Source organism: Antennarius striatus, chromosome 18 (assembly GCF_040054535.1).
Source record: "Antennarius striatus isolate MH-2024 chromosome 18, ASM4005453v1, whole genome shotgun sequence".
NCBI lineage: Eukaryota > Metazoa > Chordata > Actinopteri > Lophiiformes > Antennariidae > Antennarius > Antennarius striatus.
The window spans coordinates 19,281,185-19,303,308 of NC_090793.1; the positions used below are offsets into that span (position 1 = coordinate 19,281,185).

The window sequence follows — 22,124 nt, forward strand, 5'->3', positions numbered from 1 at the left end:
TTCCATTGGGAATAAAAAAAAAGTGCAATATTTGCACACACACCTATTCAATGCAATGTATTATACATTTACTTGTACCAACAACAAAACTACAATTACAAGGAAGTACTCAATGTCCAACTAACTATTGATCGATATGTGTGCACGGGTCTACAGTTATAAACCAAATTGAAGAAAGCTGCCCTGACTCTCAATGTTATAAGACACAATGTCACATTGTGTCTTGTAACATTGTAACATTGTGTACTGTAACATTGTAACACTGTGTACTGTAACATTGTAACACTGTGTACTGTAACATTGTAACGTATCATACTGTAACACTGTGTACTGTAACATTGTAACACTGTGTACTGTAACATTGTAACGTATCATACTGTAACACTGTGTACTGTAACATTGTAACACTGTGTACTGTAACATTGTAACATATCATACTGTAACACTGTGTACTGTAACATTGTAACACTGTGTACTGTAACATTGTAACGTATCATACTGTAACACTGTGTACTGTAACATTGTAACATATCATACTGTTAGATTATGGTATATATGTTATACCATATTTACTCGTTCTCATTTTTGAACCAATAAAGGTTTTGTGTGTGAGTGTCTTGCTATGCCCTGAGTTATGTTTAGGTAGGGGTCAAAAAGATCACAGCTGAGGTAGCAGCTGACGACTAGTTTAAGATGTAAACCTTGACCTGCTGAAAATAAGACCATACCGTATAAAGAAAAGGGTTTTACTCCTGTGACAGTATACCATACATGGTGCATTGCTGATATTTTGTCCCCCACCCTTTAGGACACATTGTAAACAGGGACTGCCCAACTGAAATAAAAAGAGGTTTCGGAAGAGGCATGTTGAGAATGGGGTAGGGATCTGTAACTGGTCGCATCTTTGTCCGTTCTCCTCGCGAGTAAAAATATAACTGTTGTCTTCTCCTTTTTGTGAGTGTGTTTTAAATGTTCTAGGTTGTTTGAACCTCACACATACTGTAACACCGTGTACTGTAACATTGTAACACTGTGTACTGTAACATTGTAACACTGTGTACTGTAACATTGTAACAAATCATACTGTAACACTGTGTACTGTAACATTGTAACACTGTGTACTGTAACATTGTAACACTGTGTACTGTAACATTGTAACAAATCATACTGTAACACTGTGTACTGTAACATTGTAACACTGTACTGTAACATTGTAACACTGTGTACTGTAACATTGTAACATATCATACTGTAACACTGTAACATATCATATTGTAACACTGTGTACTGTAACATTGTAACACTGTGTACTGTAACATTGTAACAAATCATACTGTAACACTGTGTACTGTAACATTGTAACACTGTACTGTAACATTGTAACACTGTGTACTGTAACATTGTAACACTGTGTACTGTAACATTGTAACAAATCATACTGTAACACTGTGTACTGTAACATTGTAACACTGTGTACTGTAACATTGTAACATATCATACTGTAACACTGTAACATATCATATTGTAACACTGTGTACTGTAACATTGTAACACTGTGTACTGTAACATTGTAACATATACTGTAACACTGTAACATATCATATTGTAACACTGTGTACTGTAACATTGTAACACTGTGTACTGAAACATTGTAACACTGTGTATTGTAAAATTGCATTGTGTTGTGCTTGTTCAGTTTACCACAGAATCCTGGAGTCAATACCAGCTGACTTGCAAGTGAGAGGCGGGGGACACTCCGAACACGACGCTAGTGACCTGCAGAGCCCCATGAATGACAGACAACCACTAACACACACACACGCACGCACGCACGCACGCACGCACGCACACACACACACACACACACACACACACACACACACCTAAGGACAATTTGGAATGATCAGTTCACCTAAGGTGCATGTTTTTGGAGTTTGGACGAAGCCGGAGAACCCAGAGAGAACCCACACAGACATCCACAATTTGAACATATAGTATCCTAAGGAAGGTAACACCACACCTAAACTAAGTCATAAAGGAGTATCAGGAAAAGGAAGTGTCCTCTTTATCATCTCCGGTCTCACTTTTCAGTCATTCTGTCTGTTCAATGCATTGGATTGCAGTACACACTAGATGGAAGCAGAGTCTAAGGTTCCTAACCAGATACAACTGAACAGTTTTTTCTGGCTGTAATGAAGTTAATTAGATTCACAAAGAAAAACAATAAATTGTGAGAGTGTGCCACAAGAGCAATATGGGGATTAGTGTTACTAGTTGTCTGAAATTAATTATACATACATTGTTAAAAATCATACCATTGTTTGTGTTTAAAAGCTCCTCAGAAGCACGTACAGATTATAGAAATGTAAATTTGACACATTTTAGTCAGAGTTGTGCAGCACTGTATATGTGAATTACGTCCAAATGTGGGTTAGGAAAATCTCTTAATACAAGCTTCCTATTTGATCGCACATAAAACATCCGCTGTCACTGAACCACTGTAACAATAAAAATCATTTTTACAACACATTTGTCATGGCTTTATCAATTTACAGAGAAATTTGGAAGACATTGTGGTGATAATGTATATTAATTCCTGTTTCCACTCAGTGATGTTGTGACTTCTTCTACATTTTGCTACTGATTTTACTGAGACCTGTTCAAGGCAGCACCATCATCAAACCTGTGAGGTGTGACCAAAGCATCCTCTCCAAAGACCAGTTACAAATATGTTTTGACATGTAGAAACGCGTAATGCAACAAAAAAAGTTTTTCAAAATAGTCTTTCTTGACATATTTTATTTTAACTGCCAGAATTTCAAATTTTTAATTTCATGATGAAGACATAATCAAAAATCACATTCTTCCAAGGTAGGTGTATTTAGCAATGATAATTTTTGTGATTAAGTGATTTTTTGGGGGGGAAATCAGACAATATTCTGTACTGTGTTGTTTTACTCTCAAATAAAATTGTTATTGGCATGCTCTGAAGCATGTAAGTATGGTGGTGTAAGCTCGGACCAGCTGGTAAATTCAAATCCTCTCTGAAGCAGCAGAGACGAGACAGCCTTACGTCTCAGTAACATTCATCACAATGCAAACAGCACAAAGCTTCCGTCATTAATTGCTTGTGCGGTGTTCTGCATTTCCCTAATTTGACAGCAATTCAAACATAAACTGACAAAAAAAAATTTCAAATGCCTTTTTATTACAATATCACTCCAGGATGTTTGGTCAGAAATAAACTGACTTGCTTCAGGGTTTGAAAAGTAAAAATAGCACTGAAACCCAGAGCATGTGATTGCCTTGAGGTCAGAATGTGGTCACTAAAGAAAAATACATGCAATTAAAGTTCCAGTTTACGTAATTAGCAAGCGGTGTTTGCTGGTCGATCACTTAATAATCAGTAAAGTTCAATTCTTCTTGTAGTTCTAGAAGTATCTGATTCTGAACAAACTCATTTTAGAGACAAACAAGGTTCTATTACATTTTGTAGATCATGGATTTTTAACACAACTACATGTTTGATCACTAAATTTTTGACATTTTAGTAAAAGTTGAGCTTCCCTTACAGTCTTACAGAAATAACCTCTCTGAATGAGTCACATTAAACAAACTTAATTGGCCATAATTGGTTACTATAGAAACCTGTGTCAACTAACATAGGTCAACGAAACAATTATGAAACTGGTTTTATATGTAAATAAATATGAATAATAGGGCAGGACATTGTAACCTTATGAGCACTCACTCGAACAAGAAATATCTTGCATAACAAAAACAGACAATGGATAACAATCATGAAGCTGGGATGGATAGACCAAGACGAAAGAGGGAAAAACGGAGAAGTGATGAAGACAGAGGACAGTGGGCCAGTAAAAGAGAATATATCCTGGTTGTTGCAGGGAATGTCGTTGGTTTGGGGAACGTGTGGAGATTTCCTTACCTCTGCTACAAGAATGGTGGAGGTGAATTTTAGAAAATAGTTTTTCATAGAGTTGGATCATTTTTTCATGTGAAAGTAGAAAAGTATTATGTTGTCTGTTATTACCATGGTGGTACATGATGTATGATTTACATTCACTTATAGGTGCCTTTCTGGTGCCATATGGTCTGTTAGCTGTATTTACTGGGATACCGTTGTTCCTACTGGAGATCTCAATTGGTCAGTACACGCAGGAAGGATTCATCACCTGCTGGACCAAGTTGTGTCCACTGGCAAAGGGTGAGTTGATCAAAGTTAAAGTTGAAATAGGCAGAAGGTGGCTGAAAAGGAGTATACAAGCCAAATAAAGTGTTCATAGATAAGTGTAAAACGCAACGACTGAAAATAATTTGAATCATAATTTATGTCTGCATGAAACATATATAAAAACACATATTAAAACTATTCAAACATTTTAAATAACAATGGTTGGTTGGTTGGTTGGTTGGTACCTAGGTTTTTTTAAAATATATTGTGATCAAAAACACAACAGGACTTGGAATTGGACAGCTGGTCATGGAGTTCTGGACAGTCCCCTATGTCATAATTGAAGCCTGGGCTCTCTTCTACCTGGCATTCTCGTTCAGATCCCAGATCGCCTGGGCCACCTGTGACAACACCTGGAATACAGGTAAGACTTGAAAGAGTTTACTTCAAGTTGTTGGTGCAAAACAGTTTCAAAATGGTTTAACTGATACAAATTTCTCAAAACAGAGTGATCGGTTGTTCTCGCCTTTCATGATGAGGCAGGACAGGTTGCTCATTGGGCGCACCAAGAAGGAGCTGCCTGCCACTGTACCTCCCGCTACATGCCTACAGGCCCCTTGTGTGTGTGTTCAGGGCCTGTACACACTAATATCTATGCATGTGTTTTGATTAACTAGAGTGTGCCACTAATTTCCCTTTTGGGATTAATCAATTATATATACAGTATATATATATATATATATATATATATATATATATATATATATATATATATATATATATATAAAATATTTCCAGTACTTTCATAATCAGGAATTCATTCCTTCAGAGTTAACAAGAACTCAGAAATGGTGATTATCATAATCACCAAATTCATTAAAATTCTATAATTCATATTTGCAAATCAATTTTAGCTAATGACTCCTTTCACTAAAAGAATTTAATGATTTCCTCATTGCAGATATTTAGTCACCAGGCCATTTGACAGACAAATAGTTACTCTTCACCTCCACTCAACTAATCCTGACTGAAACCTGTTTGTTCCTCAAACCAGCTGACTGTCTGGATCTCCAGACATTTCATTCATCTAATGTGACTGCAAATCAGACCAAAGGAACTTCTGCAGCGACAGAGTTCTGGGAGTGAGTCTAACTTCTGTTTATTCTCATCAATGATTTCATGTCCACGCAGGAGACACATCTGTTCTTCTAGTTCTTTCTGGTTCTTAATTGTTCTGGTTCTTAGTAGACCTACACCTTCCAAAAGTAGATGTCCTCCACTGACAGGAATCTCTAGAGCTTGGAAAGAGTCCAAAGAAATTTGTTCAAGAAAACAAAAAGAATATCTAAAATTAAGATATTCCATATAATAATGTGCAAGAGGCACCAAATAAGTTCTGAGAGCATTAAAGTTCAATGAAACTGGATGCAATCTTTCAGTTGTACCTGTTAAACCTCCCTCTCCTCAGACGGAGGATGCTGGGTATGTCTGGAGGCATTGAGGAGCTGGGCAGTGTCAGATGGGAGCTGGCCTTGTGTCTTCTGGTCGCTTGGATCTTTTGTTACTTCAGTATCTGGAAAGGAGTCAGATCCTCTGGAAAGGTCCTGTAGAAACATTTTAAAGTTTTATTTGTGATATACCGTATTACTGTATATCTCGGACAGTGACTGCCTTTTCTTTAACAATTTCCTTTTCAGTCTAGGCGGCATATTTCACAGCCACGTTCCCCTACCTGATGCTCCTGATTCTACTCGTTAGAGGCTTGACTCTACCTGGAGCTTCTGAAGGGATCTACTACTACCTGTATCCAGACATAAACCGCCTGGCTGACCTTGAGGTGGATTGTTAATTTAGGCCACACTTTTTAATTATTTGGATAAATACAGGTAACATTCACTTCAGGTGATTTACCTGGTCTCAATTGTCCGTAGGTGTGAACATGTGTTTGCGTGTTTGTGTGATTCATGCGGCTCTGCGGCGCCTCAGCGTCACGCCCAGTGTTCCCCGCCTCTGGCCCCGAGTCCGCTGGGATAGGCTCCAGCAACCCCACGCCGTGTAACAGTGGACGAGGTGGTTGATGAAAATGAATGAATGAATGAATGTAAATGTGAAATGCTGGCATGGATTTTATGTCGGTAGGTGCAGTCACACCCTATTTTACATACTATTAACTTTTTCCCTATTTCCCATGTTTTCGCATCAAACATCCTAGCAAAAACAATTGCAGCTCAACTTCACACCCACTTCTCTAAAACTCTTTATAAAGAATAGTGGTCTGGATCCATTCCCTTCAAGGCACTGAGACTGCCATCATCTAAGTCACTAATTTCCTCCTCCTCTCTACTGACTCTGGTTCAGTGTCCATCCTCCTCCTGCATGATCTTAGTACAGCATTTGACACAATGTCCCACAACACACTCCTGAACATCATCTTCTTTCGTCCACTTAGACATATTTTCTGTAAACACCACATTCACTTTCACTGCTATGTTGATGACACCCAATTCTACCTATCCATCAAACCCAATACTACACTCCAACACTCCTCCCTTGTAAACTGTCTTCTTGAAACAAAATTCTGGTTCACCTCAAATTTCCTCCAACTCATTTGTAATGAAACAGAACTTTTTCTCACTGGAACAAAATCAACTCTGAATAAAATCCATAACTTCTCCGTTCTCACGGATGACACCTCTAATCTCGCCCTCCCCTCAGGTCAAGAGTGTGGGTGACATCCTTGACAGCACCCTCTTCTTAACCCCCCCACATTAACTATGTCATTCATGCTGCCTACTTCCTCCTTCACAACATCCATCGTCTCCATCACCATCCTTGCGCACATCCTTTCACCTCCCGTCTGGACTACTGTTACTCCCTTCTGTTTGATCTCCCTCAAAAAACTCATAAACTCAGCTGCCCTAATCATCACTCACACTCCCTCCATCAACCACATCACACATGTCCTACAACAGCTCAACTGGCTCTCCATAACCTACCACATCCACTATGAACGTCCCCTTTTGACACCCGCTGGCATCCCCATTAACTATTGTTGAGGAGCCATTGGGTTCCGACAATGGTCTTTGGAATATGAATAGCACTGGCCACACCTCAACGGTTTAACAAGCGGGGACAAGACCTACCACCACTAGAACTGAAGAAGCCTCTTGGACGAGAGGTGAAACGTCTTCAAGGACCTTTCTTAAAGTCCAGTGGATTGATTTAAACAGCTCTGGGTTTGATTTGCCTGACTCATACTTGAATGAGCAGCACTCCTATCTCAATACATAATGCTTCTTCTTATATACCACAGGTCTGGATTGAGGCAGGATCCCAAATACTTTTCTCCTACAGTCTGACTGCGGGATCATTAAATGTCTTGGGAAGCTACAATGAGTACAACAACAACTGTTACAAGTAAATAACACAAGACAGATATTACAAAGAGTTTGATGTCAGTTGAATTAAATAATTAAAATAAGCAACTATAATGTTTATTATTAAGCTTCTGCTGATGTTGCGTTTACCTCCAGGGACTGTTTCTGGATCTGTTTACTGAACAGTGGAACCAGTTTTCTAGCTGGCTTTGTTGTCTTCTCTGTTCTTGGGTTCATGGCTCAGGAGCAGGGTGTTTCTGTTGACACCGTGACTGAGTCAGGTGCAGTATGTTTGAAGAATTCAATGATGAATATCTTTGCTAATTAACCTGAATTAAATGTTTAACATAAGTAGTTATTTGGTATAACAACACCAGCCCTCTCTTCATTCCCTTCACAGGTCCAGGTCTGGCCTTCATCGCTTATCCTCAGGCAACGGCTTTAATGCCTTTACCACAGTTCTGGACTGTTTGCTTCTTCCTGATGCTGATTCTATTGACTGTTGACTCACATGTAATAATGTTTATCACATTCCCCAAGAAATTTTTTTACCTATAACAACGAAAAAAGGTTGATTTTATATTTATCTCCCAGTTTGTAACAGTGGAGAGCATCATCTCAACGGTGACAGACTTATTTCCAAAGTTGTTTCGCGTACCAGTGAAGCATGAGATCTTTGTCCTGGTCAGCTGTTCATGCTTCTACCTCTTACAGCTTACTTTGACTACTGAGGTGAAAAAATAAAGCCTTATATATTACAAATTAGAGACGATGAAAACATTTCATCTGATAATTGTATTCAAAACTTTCCATTTCTTTCACAATATCTGTCTATTTTAGGGAGGAATCTATATTTTCCAACTCATTGAATTCTATGGTGCTACCAGAGCCTGTGCTAATTTCATGGCTCTTAGTGAATGTTTAGCTGTGGGCTGGATTTTTGGTAAGTGCATTTAAAAGCAGTATTATTGAGAATACTGGATTAAAATATTTTTGTAAATTGCACTATAACTATGTTTTGTGTAGACGGTGTAACCTGAAGGAGATCAGTGACTGCAAAGTAGTGGTAGGGGAGAGTGTAGCCAAACAGCATAGGATGGTGGTGTGTAGGATGACTCTGGTGGTGAGGAAGATGAAGAGGACAAAGGCAGAGCAGAAGACGAAATGGTGGAAGCTGAAAAAGGAAGAGTGTTGCAGGACTTTTAGGAAGGAGTTCAGACAGGCTCTGGGTGGTCAGGAGGTGCCTCCAGATGACTGGACAACTACAGCTAATGTGATCAGGGAGACAGGTAGGAGAGTACCTGGTGTGTCATCTGGAAGGCAAGTAGATAAGGAGACTTGGTGGTGGAATGAGGAGGTACAGGAGTGTATACAGAGAAAGAGGTTAGCTAAGAGGAAGTGGGACACTGAGAGGACTGAGGAGAGTAGACAGGAGTACAGGGAGATGCAGCGTAAGGTGAAGGTAGAGGTAGCAAAGGCCAAACAAGGGGCTTATGATGACTTGTATGCTAGGTTGGACAGTAAGGAGGGACAGACTGATCTATACAGGTTGGCAAGACAGAGAGACAAAGATGGGAAGGACGTGCAACAGGTTAGAGTGATTAAGGATAGGGATGGAAGTCTATTGACCAGTGCCAGTAGTGTGATGGGAAGATGGAAAGAGTACTTTGAAGAGTTGATGAACGTGGAAAATGAGAGAGAACAAAGACTAGAAGAGGTGACTGTTGTGGACCAGGAAGTAGCAAAGATTAGTCAGGATGAAGTGAGGAGGGCACTGAAGAGGATGAAGAGTGGAAAGGCAGTCGGTCCTGATGATATACCTGTAGAGGTATGGAAGGGTCTAGGAGAGGTGGCGGTAGAGTTTCTGACTGGGTTGTTCAACAGGATCTTAGATAGTGAGAAGATGCCTGAGGAATGGAGGAGAAGTGTGCTGGTGCCCATTTTTAAGAACAAGGGAGATGTGCAGAGTTGTGGCAACTACAGAGGAATAAAGCTGATGAGCCATACAATGAAGTTATGGGAGAGAGTAGTGGAAGCTAGACAGAAGTGAGTATTTGTGAGCAGCAGTATGGTTTCATGCCAAAAAAGAGTACTACAGATGCAGTATTTGCTTTGAGGATGTTGATAGAGAAGAACAGAGAAGGCCAGAGGGAGCTGCATTGTGTTTTTGTAGATCTGGAGAAAGCTTATGACAGGGTGCCCAGAGAGGAACTGTGGTATTGTATGAGGAAGTCTGGAGTGGCAGAGAAGTATGTTAGAGCGGTGCAGGACATGTATGAGGACTGTAAGACAGTGGTGAGGTGTGTGTAGGTGTGACAGAGGAGTTCAAGGTGGAGGTGAAACTGAATCAGGGATCAGCTCTGAGCCCCTTCTTGTTCGCTATGGTGATGGACAGGCTGACAGATGAGGTTAGACAGGAACCTCCATGGACTATGATGTTTGCAGATGACATTGTGATCTGCAGTGAGAGCAGGGAACAGGTGAAGGAGAAGCTAGAGAGGTGGAGGTTTGTCCTGGAAAGGAGAGGAATGAAGGTTAGCCGCAGTAAGACAGAGTACATGTGAATGAGAGGGACCCAAGTGGAAGAGTGAGGTTACAGGGAGAAGAGATCAAGAAGGTGGAGGATTTTAAGTACTTAGGGTCAACAGTCCAGAAAAATGGAGAGTGTGGAAAAGAGGTGAAGAAGCGTGTCCAGGCAGGATGGAACGGGTGGAGGAAAGTGTCAGGTGTGATGTGTGATAGAAGAGTTTCAGCTAAAATGAAAGGAAAGGTGTACAAAACTGTGGTGAGACCAGCGATGTTGTTTGGTCTAGAGACAGCCCTAAATGATCAATACCTATTGAGATTTTGACAGTAATTTGGACCTTTGTTCTCTTTAGGTGCCGACCACTTTTCTGATATTATTCAGGACATGACGAAACACAGACCTTCTGTTTTTTTCAAACTCTGCTGGAAATATGTAATTCCTGTGCTTTCAGTGGTGAGCCATGACAGTTATCGTTTCTATCATTTACAGAAAAAGAAGAATATAATCGAATCAATGTTCATTTTAAACTATGGTTTGAAAAACCTTCACAGATTTCGTTCATCCTGTATCTGGTTAACTACCAACACCTTGTGATAAATGACTACATTTACCCAGACTGGGCGTACGCACTGGGGTGGAGCATGACACTCTCATCTGTCCTCATCGTTCCATTGTGGGCAGCTGGACAGATCTGTTTCACACCAGGAACATTTAGACAGGTCAGTATTTACTCTAAGTGGTGCGAAAGCATCCTGGGGAAGAAGAGGGAAAGGCCTACAATGAATCAGACAGGCCTGTACAAATGAACTAGTCCCAAATTTTTCATAACAAGAGGTTTCTGAGTGATAAATAGCAGCTATGTTTTAATTTTTTTTAACCTTTCTTTATTCACCCGTATGCATATTCACATCAACAACATAGACAATCATCCGAGAACAATGATCTCCATTGTAGTGAAAGTCCCAACCGTTTTGGATACTTGCTCAGGAACTGAACACAGCAACAGGATAGAGTTGCTAAACGTGACATTGCAAATCATGCAGAACGCTGACTCCCATCACGTTCCGTTATACAGTACATGTAAATTCATGTTGCACATATTCGTCCGACCACTTTTTTTTGCTCAACATAGTTACTATGAATTAAAATAATAAGAAAGCAATAACATGACGTACCATCATGACAGGCATAAATCGACTACTGAGTGCGCAAAATCCCAGGTAACACAGGTAGGCTAATCAATATAGTGTGATCACCTGCAGCCAGTGATGTCATCATGAATTGACACGATGTGTCACACGTACACAGTGATTCATGTATGTTTGACAAAAGCACCCGACACATCCTGTTGGGTGTTTTGTCTTGACCTCCGTCTCCGCCGAACCCCCGAGACTGACTCACCGAACCCCTGGGGTTTGATTGATCCCAGGTTAAGAACCACTGCTCTAGGAGCTTTGCTTGAGTAAGATCGAGGAAATCATGAGGGGGCAAGGTTTCCCCAAAGTACTGCCCAAAGTTACTACATTGTCTTTGGAGGATCCTAATGGTCATCGGGGGAAGACAAAACAAATTGCCCAGCCTTGGTGATTCTGAGATCGTACAGATTGTCTGCTTGTTTAACATGGAAAGTAAGATCAGAAGAGAAGCACACTGAGAATCTTGGTCTCTGTTTTTGTCCACCTTTGCCTGTGTTTTTTGTACTATAGAGCTTGACTGCTGCTTTGTTCCTGTCCTCGATGTTCTGTGCTTCAGTGTTTCCACAAAGTCGGTCTTCACATTCATTTTAGCAGCAGTCTAAACCATCTTGCAGTATGACTGATTTGCTTCATTCAAGTTGTTGGAGCACGGGGTTCGTTGACTAGTAGTTACCCTGTTGACATGTTGAGTGAAGTTCTCCCTGTTGGCTTTTTGGAAGTTCCTAATCTTGACATCCGTACCTTGAACAGGCTGGACCACAGATGGGATGGTGATGAGGGATTGTTGATGGTGTGACCTGGGAGATATATCCAGGGTGTGTCTCAATGGAAGAGACTGGCTGTTGGGCCATTTAACAAAAGCCAGACCTGGGTGGGCGTAACAGTCCCAATGCCCAGAGTAGAAGGAACAGGGCTACTTTGGACTATGTAGGAGTGTCGCATCAACCGTGTACACGTTTCCTGGTAATTGGTGTTTATGATTATAAATGTAATGAATATCTTCACAGTTCTTAATATTCATACTATTTAACATGTAAAATAGTACCAATATTAACTTTCGTGAGAGCACTTCTCTTTATTTTGATCTCCAGGATCCAGGGCATGTGTCCTACTTTTCTTAAGAATATTAATAATTATTATCTCCGCAAGTTTTGATGGAAAATGTTATATTACAACTAACAATGTATGTATGTAATGTAATGCAAACAAACCTTGCTATTCAATCAACTTCATCTCAATCAATTTTTATTTATATAGTGCTTAATCACATCTAAAGACACTTCAAAGCGCTTTACAGATAGAAAGCCAACAATGTCCTCCAGAGCAAGCATAAGTGACGGTGGCGGGGAAAAACTCCCTCATTGAGGAAGAAACTCCAGGTAGGACCCAGGCTCTGGAGGGCGGTCATCCGCCTTGACCTGTTGGTTGGGAAAGAGAAATACATTGGGGAAAGAGATAGGTCAAGTAAAAGAGAGAGAGAGAGAGAGAGAGAGAGAGAGAGAGAGAGAGAGAGAGAGAGAGAGAGAGAGAGAGAGAGAGAGAGAGAGAGAGAGAGAGAGAGAGAGAGAGAGAGAGAGAGAGAGAGAGAGAGAGAGAGAGAGAGAGAGAGAGAGAGAGAGAGAGAGAGAGAGAGAGAGAGAGAGAGAGAGAGAGAGAGAGAGAGAGAGAGAGAGAGAGAGAGAGAGAGAGAGAGAGAGAGAGAGAGAGAGAGAGAGAGAGAGAGAGAGAGAGAGAGAGAGAGAGAGAGAGAGAGAGAGAGAGAGAGAGAGAGAGAGAGAGAGAGAGAGAGAGAGAGAGAGAGATAGGCCAGATGCCAACGGCTCTAAATTACAATAATTATGCCGGAGTTGAAACTTTCTCTTCTCTCATTTGTTTCAGCGTTTGTCTGTTCTTTGTCATCCTGGTGAAGATCCACGCTGGCAGGAGAAAAATGGCAGAGGAGGGATTGGATTTGTAACTGACAATTTAATGTGATCTACAAATTCAAATTAAGAAGATATTTCAACTATACTATTGTAATGCTGTACTGTACAATCTAAGAGTGGTTCTGTCATAATTTGTCTACAGGTTGCAAAACAGTCTAACGATTGCAAAAGCTGATGAATACTGTAGTAATAAAGTTTGTGTTTAAATCTTCTGTAATGTGTTCAGCAATTTCATCATGAATCATTGCATTACCATAAGCCAGAGATTCTGAAATAGTTGACAAATATCAAGTAGGGCATGTGTGAGTAAATGCAATACAAAAATACTGTCTGCTCTTTAATGTCTGGACTAGAATGGAGCAGAATAGCTCATTCTCCAAAGTGTGACAGTGATGCTTTCATGTCTACCTGTAGTGTGCAATTAACTCGAATAATTAGAGCATACAATGGGAGTTTTAGCTCCTCTGACCACACACACACACACACACACACACACACACACACACACACACACACATACACACACACTCGCACACACAGAATTTCTTATTATGGGCTTTTGAGACCTTTACATCAAATCTTTTATGTTATTTTCATTATCATTTGAATCGAACACATTGGACACATAAATTTGTATTTTGCATTTTCAGGCCTTACAGGATTAAACCACACCTTTAAAGTCTGTCAGGGTTTCCAGACTCCCTCACAATAGTCTTTGCTGCTGACGGAGAGGGAGGGAACATGTCCCATTAATATAAGACACAACAAGAAGCCAAACCAGTTTATATTACTTTGCATTTGAAGCTGAGATGAACAGACAAAGAATCAAAAAACAAAAACCAAGAAGTGATGACGACAGAGGACAGTGGGCAAATAAAAGAGAATATATTCTAGTTTTGGCAGGGGATGTTGTCGGCTTGGGGAACGTGTGGAGATTTCCATACCTTTGCTACAAGAATGGAGGAGGTGAATATTGGACATTTTTTTATATTTGTTTCAATTATTTCAGTTCTTTTTGTATAGCTCTGAAATAATCTTGATATTTTCTACTGTGACATGAAAAGATTGTAATGACTACATGACTTTTGATAATTTATAGGTGCCTTTCTGGTGCCTTATGGTCTGTTTGCTGTATTTACCGGAATACCTCTGTTTCTACTGGAGATCTCAATGGGTCAATACACCCAGGAAGGATTCATCACCTGCTGGACCAAGTTGTGTCCTCTGGCAATGGGTGAGGGTATTTGAGTTCAGCTAGAATGTACAGAAAACAGGAAAATACAAGCCAAGTTGGTACATTCAAATTATAAAGTGTCTAAATTGTAAATTCAAAAACACCATTCTTGTTTAGATCGTTCCAACCTTGATTTATATTTCTATCTATCAGGAATTGGATTTGGAGAACTGATGATTTTATTCTGTAACATCACCTACATTCTAATTGAAGTCTGGGCTCTCTTCTACCTGGTGTTCTCATTCAGGTCCCAGCTCCCCTGGGCCACCTGTAATAACACCTGGAATACAGGTAAGACTCCTACGAGAATAATTTAAGTCATTTGACTATGGATGAAAAGATTGGAAATTGTTTAGTACCACAATCGTAACAGCTGTTCAGCAAAGCGATCAGGTTTGTTAGGCTGTGGCTCAAAATGACAAAAGACAAATCTGGATGCAAGGAATCAGTCATGGGTGTCTTGGAAAGATGAACAGTTGTTTCCATGCAACAAATTTATCTTTAATTGGCTGGTCGATCTTAACTGAAATGCCCAGCTTTCATATCTTTGAGAACCTCGGTCACTGTTGTTACTTAGCAACTCCACTGCAGGCATATCTGTCAATTTGCGGCTGATTTTCCTGCTGGGTGTGATCTAAGTTATCTGACTTCATCAAACCGTACCTGTTCTCCATTCACCAACTCAATGCAACAGCTCCCTCTGTCTGTCCCAGAAAACATTGGAGGCAGAATATCCACCATCTACAAAAACAAACATGACAAACAGATCCTGGACGCCCTTATCACACTGGTGCCACTATTTCCCTTTGAGAAGAGAACTTAATCATCCCCAATGGACCCAATGCTCAATGATCCTCATCAATTCTGTTCTGGATTTTCAACATAAACAGCATACACTGAACACAGCAGCAAGCGTGCTATGTGCTGTGTAAAACCCATCATGTGGCTGTTTACACAGCACAACCTGTTTACAACCTAGGTTCCCCTCCAAGTCACTCATGACGTCCCACAGGACTCGTCTCTAGGTCCACTACTGTTCACAACCTACACTCTTCCACTTGGTCACATGCTGTAATTTGTCTACATGGCTTGAATTTGCATTCTTATGCGGATGACACACAACTCTACCTACATACTAATCCCTCTAATACTTTACCACCACCATACAACTTGATCGACTATTTGAATGATGGTAATTGCTGGATGACCCACAATTTGTTTGGTTAGACTAAGGCCTGTAAAGGCCACTTTATGATTCCGGGTTATTGCCATAAAACCTGGAGATGGTAGAGCCTCCATTACACTAATCCTCACTGAAATCTGTTTGTTCCTCAATCCAGCTGACTGTCTTGATCTTCAGATGTTTAATTCGACGAATATGACAACAAATCATACCAAAAGGACTTCTGCAGCGGTAGAGTTCTGGGAGTGAGTCTAACTTCTTTTTATTCTATTAACCATTATGTACTTCAATGCTTTCATGTTACTTCAGGAGACATTTACGTATTTCACTCATAGTGGTCCTACAATGAAGAAAATTTTGACAGACTTTGTCCAACTTGTAAAAGAAATCTAAAGCTATGGGAAATAATTTTATGATGGAAATTTCATTAATACCTTCAAAACTACATTGCATATGCGTCATCAACATTACTCGGTGCACCAAGACTTAGAGGGCAAGAGTCCACCTATTAATGGGTTCAGTTCAGTTCCTAGTAAATTTATTTCCACATGTAATTCATGCCATGCTTCAGTTGTACCTGTTCAATCTTTGTCTCCTCAGGCGGAGGATGCTGGGCATGTCTGGAGGCATTGAGGAGCTGGGCAGTGTGAGATGGGAGCTGGCCTTGTGTCTTCTGGTCTCCTGGGTGATCTGCTACTTCAGTATCTGGAAAGGTGTCAGGTCTACTGGAAAGGTCCTGTACAAACATATTGAGTGTTTGGTGCTTATTATTATTAATCACAATAATGACTACCTTTTCTTTAACAATTTTCATTTCAATTAAGGCAGCGTATTTCACAGCCACGTTCCCCTACCTGATGCTCCTGATTCTACTCATTAGAGGCTTGACTCTACCTGGAGCTTCTGAAGGGATCTACTACTACCTGTATCCAGACATAAACCGCCTGGCTGACCTAGAGGTGGTCTGTTTTTCTGACTGGTTCTTAAATACCTTGACAATTGCTTGAGAGGAATAGATTTCAAAATATGTTTGAATATATGCAGATTTTAACCTAATTAGACCAATTTATGTGTCCCAGCTGCGACATATTTGGCATGCATTTAATAGTTTTCATAGTTGGGTTTGGATTTCTTGCATGAATTCCATCATTTTGATCAACCTGTTTTGAAAAGGATTCAAGAATGTTGTACTAATTTAAAGATGGATCAGAATTCAGTATAAATGATTCATCACAGGTCTGGATTGAGGCAGGATCCCAGATACTTTTCTCCTACAGTGTCACTGCAGGGGTACTTAAGGTCCTGGGCAGCTATAACGACTACAACAACAACTGTTACAAGTATGTATGTATGTGTGTGTGTGTGTGTGTGTGTGTGTGTGTGTGTGTGTGTGTGTGTGTGTGTGTGTGTGTGTGTGTGTGTGTGTGTGTTTGTGTGTGCATTTAGATAAGAATAGCAGAAGGCTTTGTCTTTGTGTGACCTCCAGGGACTGTCTCTGGATCTGTCTGCTGAACAGTGGAACCAGTTTTGTTGCTGGATTTGTCGTCTTCTCTGTTCTTGGATTCATGGCTCACAAACAGGGTGTTAGTGTTGACACTGTGACCGACTCAGGTGCAGTAGATTAAGACATTTAATCACATGAAAAGTTAGAAAATCACCATACAGAGTTGAATCATTCCCTTCACAGGTCCAGGTTTGGCCTTCATCGCTTACCCTCAGGCAACAGCTTTGATGCCTTTACCCCAGTTCTGGACTGTCTGCTTCTTCCTGATGCTGATGCTATTGACTGTTGACTCACATGTAATAACATCGGTGAAATTTCCTTCTGAGAAATGTAGACACAGATAAAACAAATACTTTTTTCCCAGTTTATAGCAGTGGAGAGTATTTTCACCTCAGTGAGCGATTTGTTTCCAACACTCCTCCGTGCACCAGTGAATCACAAGATCTTTGTCCTCATCAGCTGTATATCCTTCTTTCTCCTACATCTGACCTTGGTTACTGAGGTAGTACAAATATTTTCATAAATGTTCTCACTGAAACACACCTTGAAATGGTTAAATGGTGAAATTCATGAATGCATTCTTTTTCAGGGAGGAATTTACATGTACCAACTCATTGAATACTATGGCGCTACCAGAGTCTGCATGAATATCGTAGCTCTGACTGAATGCTTGGCTCTCGGCTGGATATTTGGTGAGTAATTAATTGTGTGGCTTTTCAACTGAATATAAGCTTAAAAACACACCCAATAATATCTAGTACCACCTACTTTAAAAAGTTGTGTATATTCCCATTTTTACTGGTGGAATAGCACAGATTTTGTTATTCCAGTAAATCTATTATTTCAGCAGGTGATCCAACACAGATGTCTTCAGCATCAGCACTATTATAACACTTCTGTCATGACCCCAGGCCACCCAATGAGAGTTTCTGGGTTCCTCACTAGCATAGAAATTCATGTCAAGAGAACGTTAAATAACACCATGCAAATTATTTAACTATTTAAGAACTTAACTTGGATATATTCCATCAGGTGCTGATAAACTTTCTAACATCATTGAGGACATGACAGGACATAGACCCTCTGTTTTCTTCAAACTGTGCTGGAAATTCGTCGTTCCTCTGCTGTCGCTGGTGAGTCACAGATGTCTGGGTCTGCTACATTGCCAGTGTTATCTTGAGCACCAATTACTCAAAGGGTGACTTGTTAACGGGATGTCTCAAAATTCCTGTCATTTTTATGTTTTCAAACACACACAAAAAAAATTCTTTGCAGATGTCAGTTGTCCTGTACCTGGTTGACTACCAACACCTCAAGATCAATGACTACGTTTACCCCGACTGGGCGTACGCACTGGGGTGGACCATGACCTTCTCTTCTGTTGTCATGGTGCCGCTGTGGGCAGCTGGACTGATGTGTTTCACACCAGGAACCTTCAGACAGGTCAGGATTCACACTATTTGATGATTCAAATGTCTAACACAAATTATTTCCCCCTTAAATCAATGAATGCATTTTACATGCAGCTATTGATTTAGTGAGCTGAACCAGTCCAAAGACCGATATTTGTAGGGTGAGACTGATTTGTGGTTTGGATATTTTTCACTATCACATGTTAATGGTTGATGTCAATATTCTGTTACAAATGCTTCATTAATATTAAATGCATTTAATATATTTTAATAACAAACCTCACCTTTCCTTGTTCCAGCGTTTATCTGTCCTTTGTCGTCCTGCTGAAGATCCAGCCTGGCAGAGGAGAAAAATGTTAGAGGAGACAACAACTGATGAACTGATACTGGCAGAAAGAACTTAGTGTGACCTGTTAAAGTAACGGGACAACACAGCTATCATACTGGATATAAACATTTAGCTCGTTAGGTACTTTACTGCATATCTTGGGCTCTGGAGAAATACAATGTTTGACATTATTTCACTAATTGATGAGAAACGAGGAAAGCTAATGAATGAAATAAAGTTTTTGTCAAAATCCATACATCTGTGTCTTTTAGTGCAGTGTTTCCCACTGATGAAGGCAGGCTGACTGGTTGAGTTATAGAGATGATGTCATTGTCTGGTTAATGATGATGATTTGAACGCTGGCAAGATTGAAGAATATGGTATCAATAACTATATATAAAAAAAGAAGGACGGAGAGACAGCAATACAAAGAGACAAAAAGATAGGAAGAACATGATGGACCTGGAGGGACAGTTTGGTGACTGGTGTAAAATGTAACTGAGATGGTAAGTCTCTTACAGCAGGAACAGCCGGTTCAACCACCAACTACCAACAAAACTTCTGTCTTTGGGCATTACAAGCATTACGGTCAGTCAAGATGAGAGACCTCAGTGTACCTTGGGTTTCTGTAAAAGAAATGATCATGTCCAGCTCTGTCTCCCTTGTTCTTGTTCCCTTGTTCTGTAGATGATCGTGTAAATACTTTCATTTCTGATGTCTTGGCTGTTATGGATTCCATCGCCCCGATTAAGACCAAAGTTCTGTTAATCAAGGAAAAGCCACCTTGGCTTGTTAAAACCCAAAAAAGCGTTTGTAGACAAGCGGAGCGCAGATGGCGCAAAACTAAACTTCAGGTTCATCATGACATCTACAAAGACAATCTTCACATCTACAACCAGGAAGTGAAAAATGCAAGACAGTCATTTTTCTCAGAGATTATCAATAGAAACAGTAATAGTGCTCGCACACTGTTTTCTGTTGTAGACAGACTTACAAACCCCACAGCATCAGTTCCTTCTGAGCTGCTGTCCAACAAGTCATGTAATGACGGTGCAGCATTTTTCACCGATAAAATATTACAAATAAGAAAAAAAGTTAGTGGCTCTGTCCCAGCTTATCTTGAAAATTTTAACCTTCTAAACCACAAAACCTTGGAAGAAACAGTTTTAAAGTTAAAATCCACAACATGTTGTCTTGATATGCTGCCTTCAAACTTTTTCAAAAAAGTTTTTAACTGCATTGCTCCTAACGTATTACTCATAGTATATAATTCTCTACAATCAGGGCAGTTTCCCCAGCCCTTAAAAACTACAGTAATAAAACCACTCCTAAAAAAGCCCAACCTGGATGCTTCAATAATAAGTAACTACAGGCCCATATCAAATCTTCCATTTTTGGGAAAAATCATTGAACGGGCTGTTTTTCAACAGATTCACAGTTTTATGATGCAAAACAATCTCTTTAATGCATTTCAGTCTGGATTTCGACCACATCACAGCACTGAGACCGCACTTATTAAAGTCTGAAATGACATACATATGAATAATGACACCTTCAAAACCACCGTCCTGGTACTGCTGGATCTCAGTGCTGCATTTGATACGATTGATCATAACATCCTGCTTGACAGACTACGACAGTGGGTGGGACTTACTGGCACTGTGTTAAACTGGTTCAAGTCTTACTTGCAAGACAGGGACTACTTTGTCTCAGTTGGTAGTCATGAGTCGGAGCGGACAAAGATCACATGCGGGGTTCCACAAGGGTCCATTCTGGGACCACTTCTATTTAATATCTACATGCTACCCCTTGCTGAGATCATGGAATACCACAACGTCTCCTATCACACTTATGCAGATGACAGATAACTTTACATTTCAGTGTCATCACAAGACGATAGTGCCTTACTGTCATTAAGCAACTGTATCAATCAAATCAATGAATGGACTAAAATTTCCTCCAGCTCAATCAAGACAAACCAGAATTTATTGTTTTTGGCCCCAAAAATGAGAGATCAAAGATCAATGCTCACCTTGACTTCATGTCATTGAAAGCTACAAATCAAGCCAGAAATCTTGGCATAATTATAGACTCAGACCTGAATTTTAGCAGACATTTAAAAGCTATTACTAAATCTGCCTATTACCACCTAAAAACATTGCTCGAATTAAGGGGTTTCTGTCTCAACCAGACACAGAAAAACTTGTCCATGCTTTCATTTTCAGTAGGATAGATTACTGTAATGGTGTCCTTACAGGTCTACATAAAAAATCAATCAGGCAGCTGCAGCTGATCCAGAACGCCGCTGCCAGAGTCCTTACAAACACCAGAAAACTGGACCACATCACACCAGTCCTTAATTCACTACACTGGCTTCCTGTGAGTCAAAGGATAGATTTTAAAATCTTACTGCTGGTCTACAAATCTCTAAATGGTCTTGGACCAAAATACATGCAAGATTTATTAACTCCTTATGAAGCATCCAGACTCCTTAGGTCATCTGGGACAGGTTTACTGTGTGTCCCCAGAACAAGAACCAAACAAAGTGAAGCAGCATTTAGTTATTATGCTCCTCAACTGTGGAACAAACTGCCTGACTACCTGAGGTCTGCTCAAACAGTCACTTCATTTAAATCAGGGCTAAAGACATTTTTGTTCACTGCAGCATTTTCCTGAATTTGTTTTTTAGTTATCTGTATTTTTTTAATCAGTTGTTATAGTTTAAATATTTTATTCTCTTGTTTAAATTGACTTCTCTTTTTAATTACTCTTTTATTGATATTTTATTGTCTTGTTTTAATCCCCTTTTATCTTTGAAGTGTTCTTGTGTTTTGTTGCCTTTGTAAAGCACTTTGAATTGCCTATGTATGAATTGTGCTGTATAAATAAACGTGCCTTGCCTTGCCTTAAAAATTGGCACCAGCACACTTCTCCTCCATTCCTCAGGCATCTTCTCACTATCTAAGATCCTGTTTAACAACCCAGTCAGAAACTCTACCGCCACCTCTCCTAGACACTTCCAAACCTCTACAGGTATATCATCAGGACCGACTGCCTTTCTACTCTTCACCCTCTTAAATGCCCTTGTAATGGGAATTTCACCTGTGTGGATTTGAAGAGAATAGAGAGGCCTGTTCTCAGGCAACTCTGCTCAGTTAAGTTGTTTTGGTACATTCCCATGTGCAAGGTCACCTGATAAAGATGTTTCCCTGCACCGCCTTCGCCGGTGCAGCGAGATCATCCCCA

The 22,124-nt window shown here is 40.1% G+C and overlaps 2 protein-coding genes across 2 annotated transcripts; both read left to right on the plus strand.

Annotated features, from left to right (window-relative positions):
• Nucleotides 1-3,787: 3,787 nt before the first annotated feature.
• On the plus strand, nt 3,788-12,413 carry LOC137611782 (sodium- and chloride-dependent GABA transporter 3-like). Its single transcript, XM_068339877.1, has 14 exons — nt 3,788-3,968; nt 4,091-4,225; nt 4,479-4,616; nt 5,247-5,334; nt 5,661-5,793; nt 5,895-6,029; nt 7,506-7,609; nt 7,726-7,850; nt 7,970-8,082; nt 8,164-8,301; nt 8,410-8,512; nt 10,449-10,549; nt 10,648-10,815; nt 12,384-12,413. Exons 1-14 carry the CDS (start codon nt 3,788-3,790, stop codon nt 12,411-12,413), a joined length of 1,692 nt encoding a protein of 563 aa, XP_068195978.1.
• Nucleotides 12,414-14,026: 1,613 nt separating this feature from the next.
• LOC137611783 (sodium- and chloride-dependent GABA transporter 3-like) lies at nt 14,027-18,974 on the plus strand. Its single transcript, XM_068339878.1, has 14 exons — nt 14,027-14,183; nt 14,317-14,451; nt 14,605-14,742; nt 15,792-15,879; nt 16,235-16,367; nt 16,459-16,593; nt 16,871-16,974; nt 17,121-17,245; nt 17,322-17,434; nt 17,503-17,640; nt 17,728-17,830; nt 18,171-18,271; nt 18,414-18,581; nt 18,850-18,974. The coding sequence occupies exons 1-14, from the start codon at nt 14,027-14,029 to the stop codon at nt 18,952-18,954; spliced, it is 1,743 nt and encodes a 580-aa protein (XP_068195979.1). The 3' UTR covers nt 18,955-18,974.
• Nucleotides 18,975-22,124: the final 3,150 nt, after the last annotated feature.

What these genes read in the sequence shown, in the direction of transcription:
- LOC137611782 (XM_068339877.1), top strand. Translation starts at nt 3,788, where the DNA reads ATGGATAACAATCATGAAGCTGGGATGGATAGACCAAGACGAAAGAGG. An exon ending in CTGCTACAAGAATGGTGGAG is followed by an intron (nt 3,969 to 4,090) that starts GTGAATTTTAGA and finishes ATTCACTTATAG; the next exon opens with GTGCCTTTCTGGTGCCATAT. An exon ending in GTTGTGTCCACTGGCAAAGG is followed by an intron (nt 4,226 to 4,478) that starts GTGAGTTGATCA and finishes AAAACACAACAG; the next exon opens with GACTTGGAATTGGACAGCTG.
- LOC137611783 (XM_068339878.1), top strand. Translation starts at nt 14,027, where the DNA reads ATGAACAGACAAAGAATCAAAAAACAAAAACCAAGAAGTGATGACGAC. An exon ending in GTTGTGTCCTCTGGCAATGG is followed by an intron (nt 14,452 to 14,604) that starts GTGAGGGTATTT and finishes TCTATCTATCAG; the next exon opens with GAATTGGATTTGGAGAACTG. An exon ending in GTGTCAGGTCTACTGGAAAG is followed by an intron (nt 16,368 to 16,458) that starts GTCCTGTACAAA and finishes ATTTCAATTAAG; the next exon opens with GCAGCGTATTTCACAGCCAC.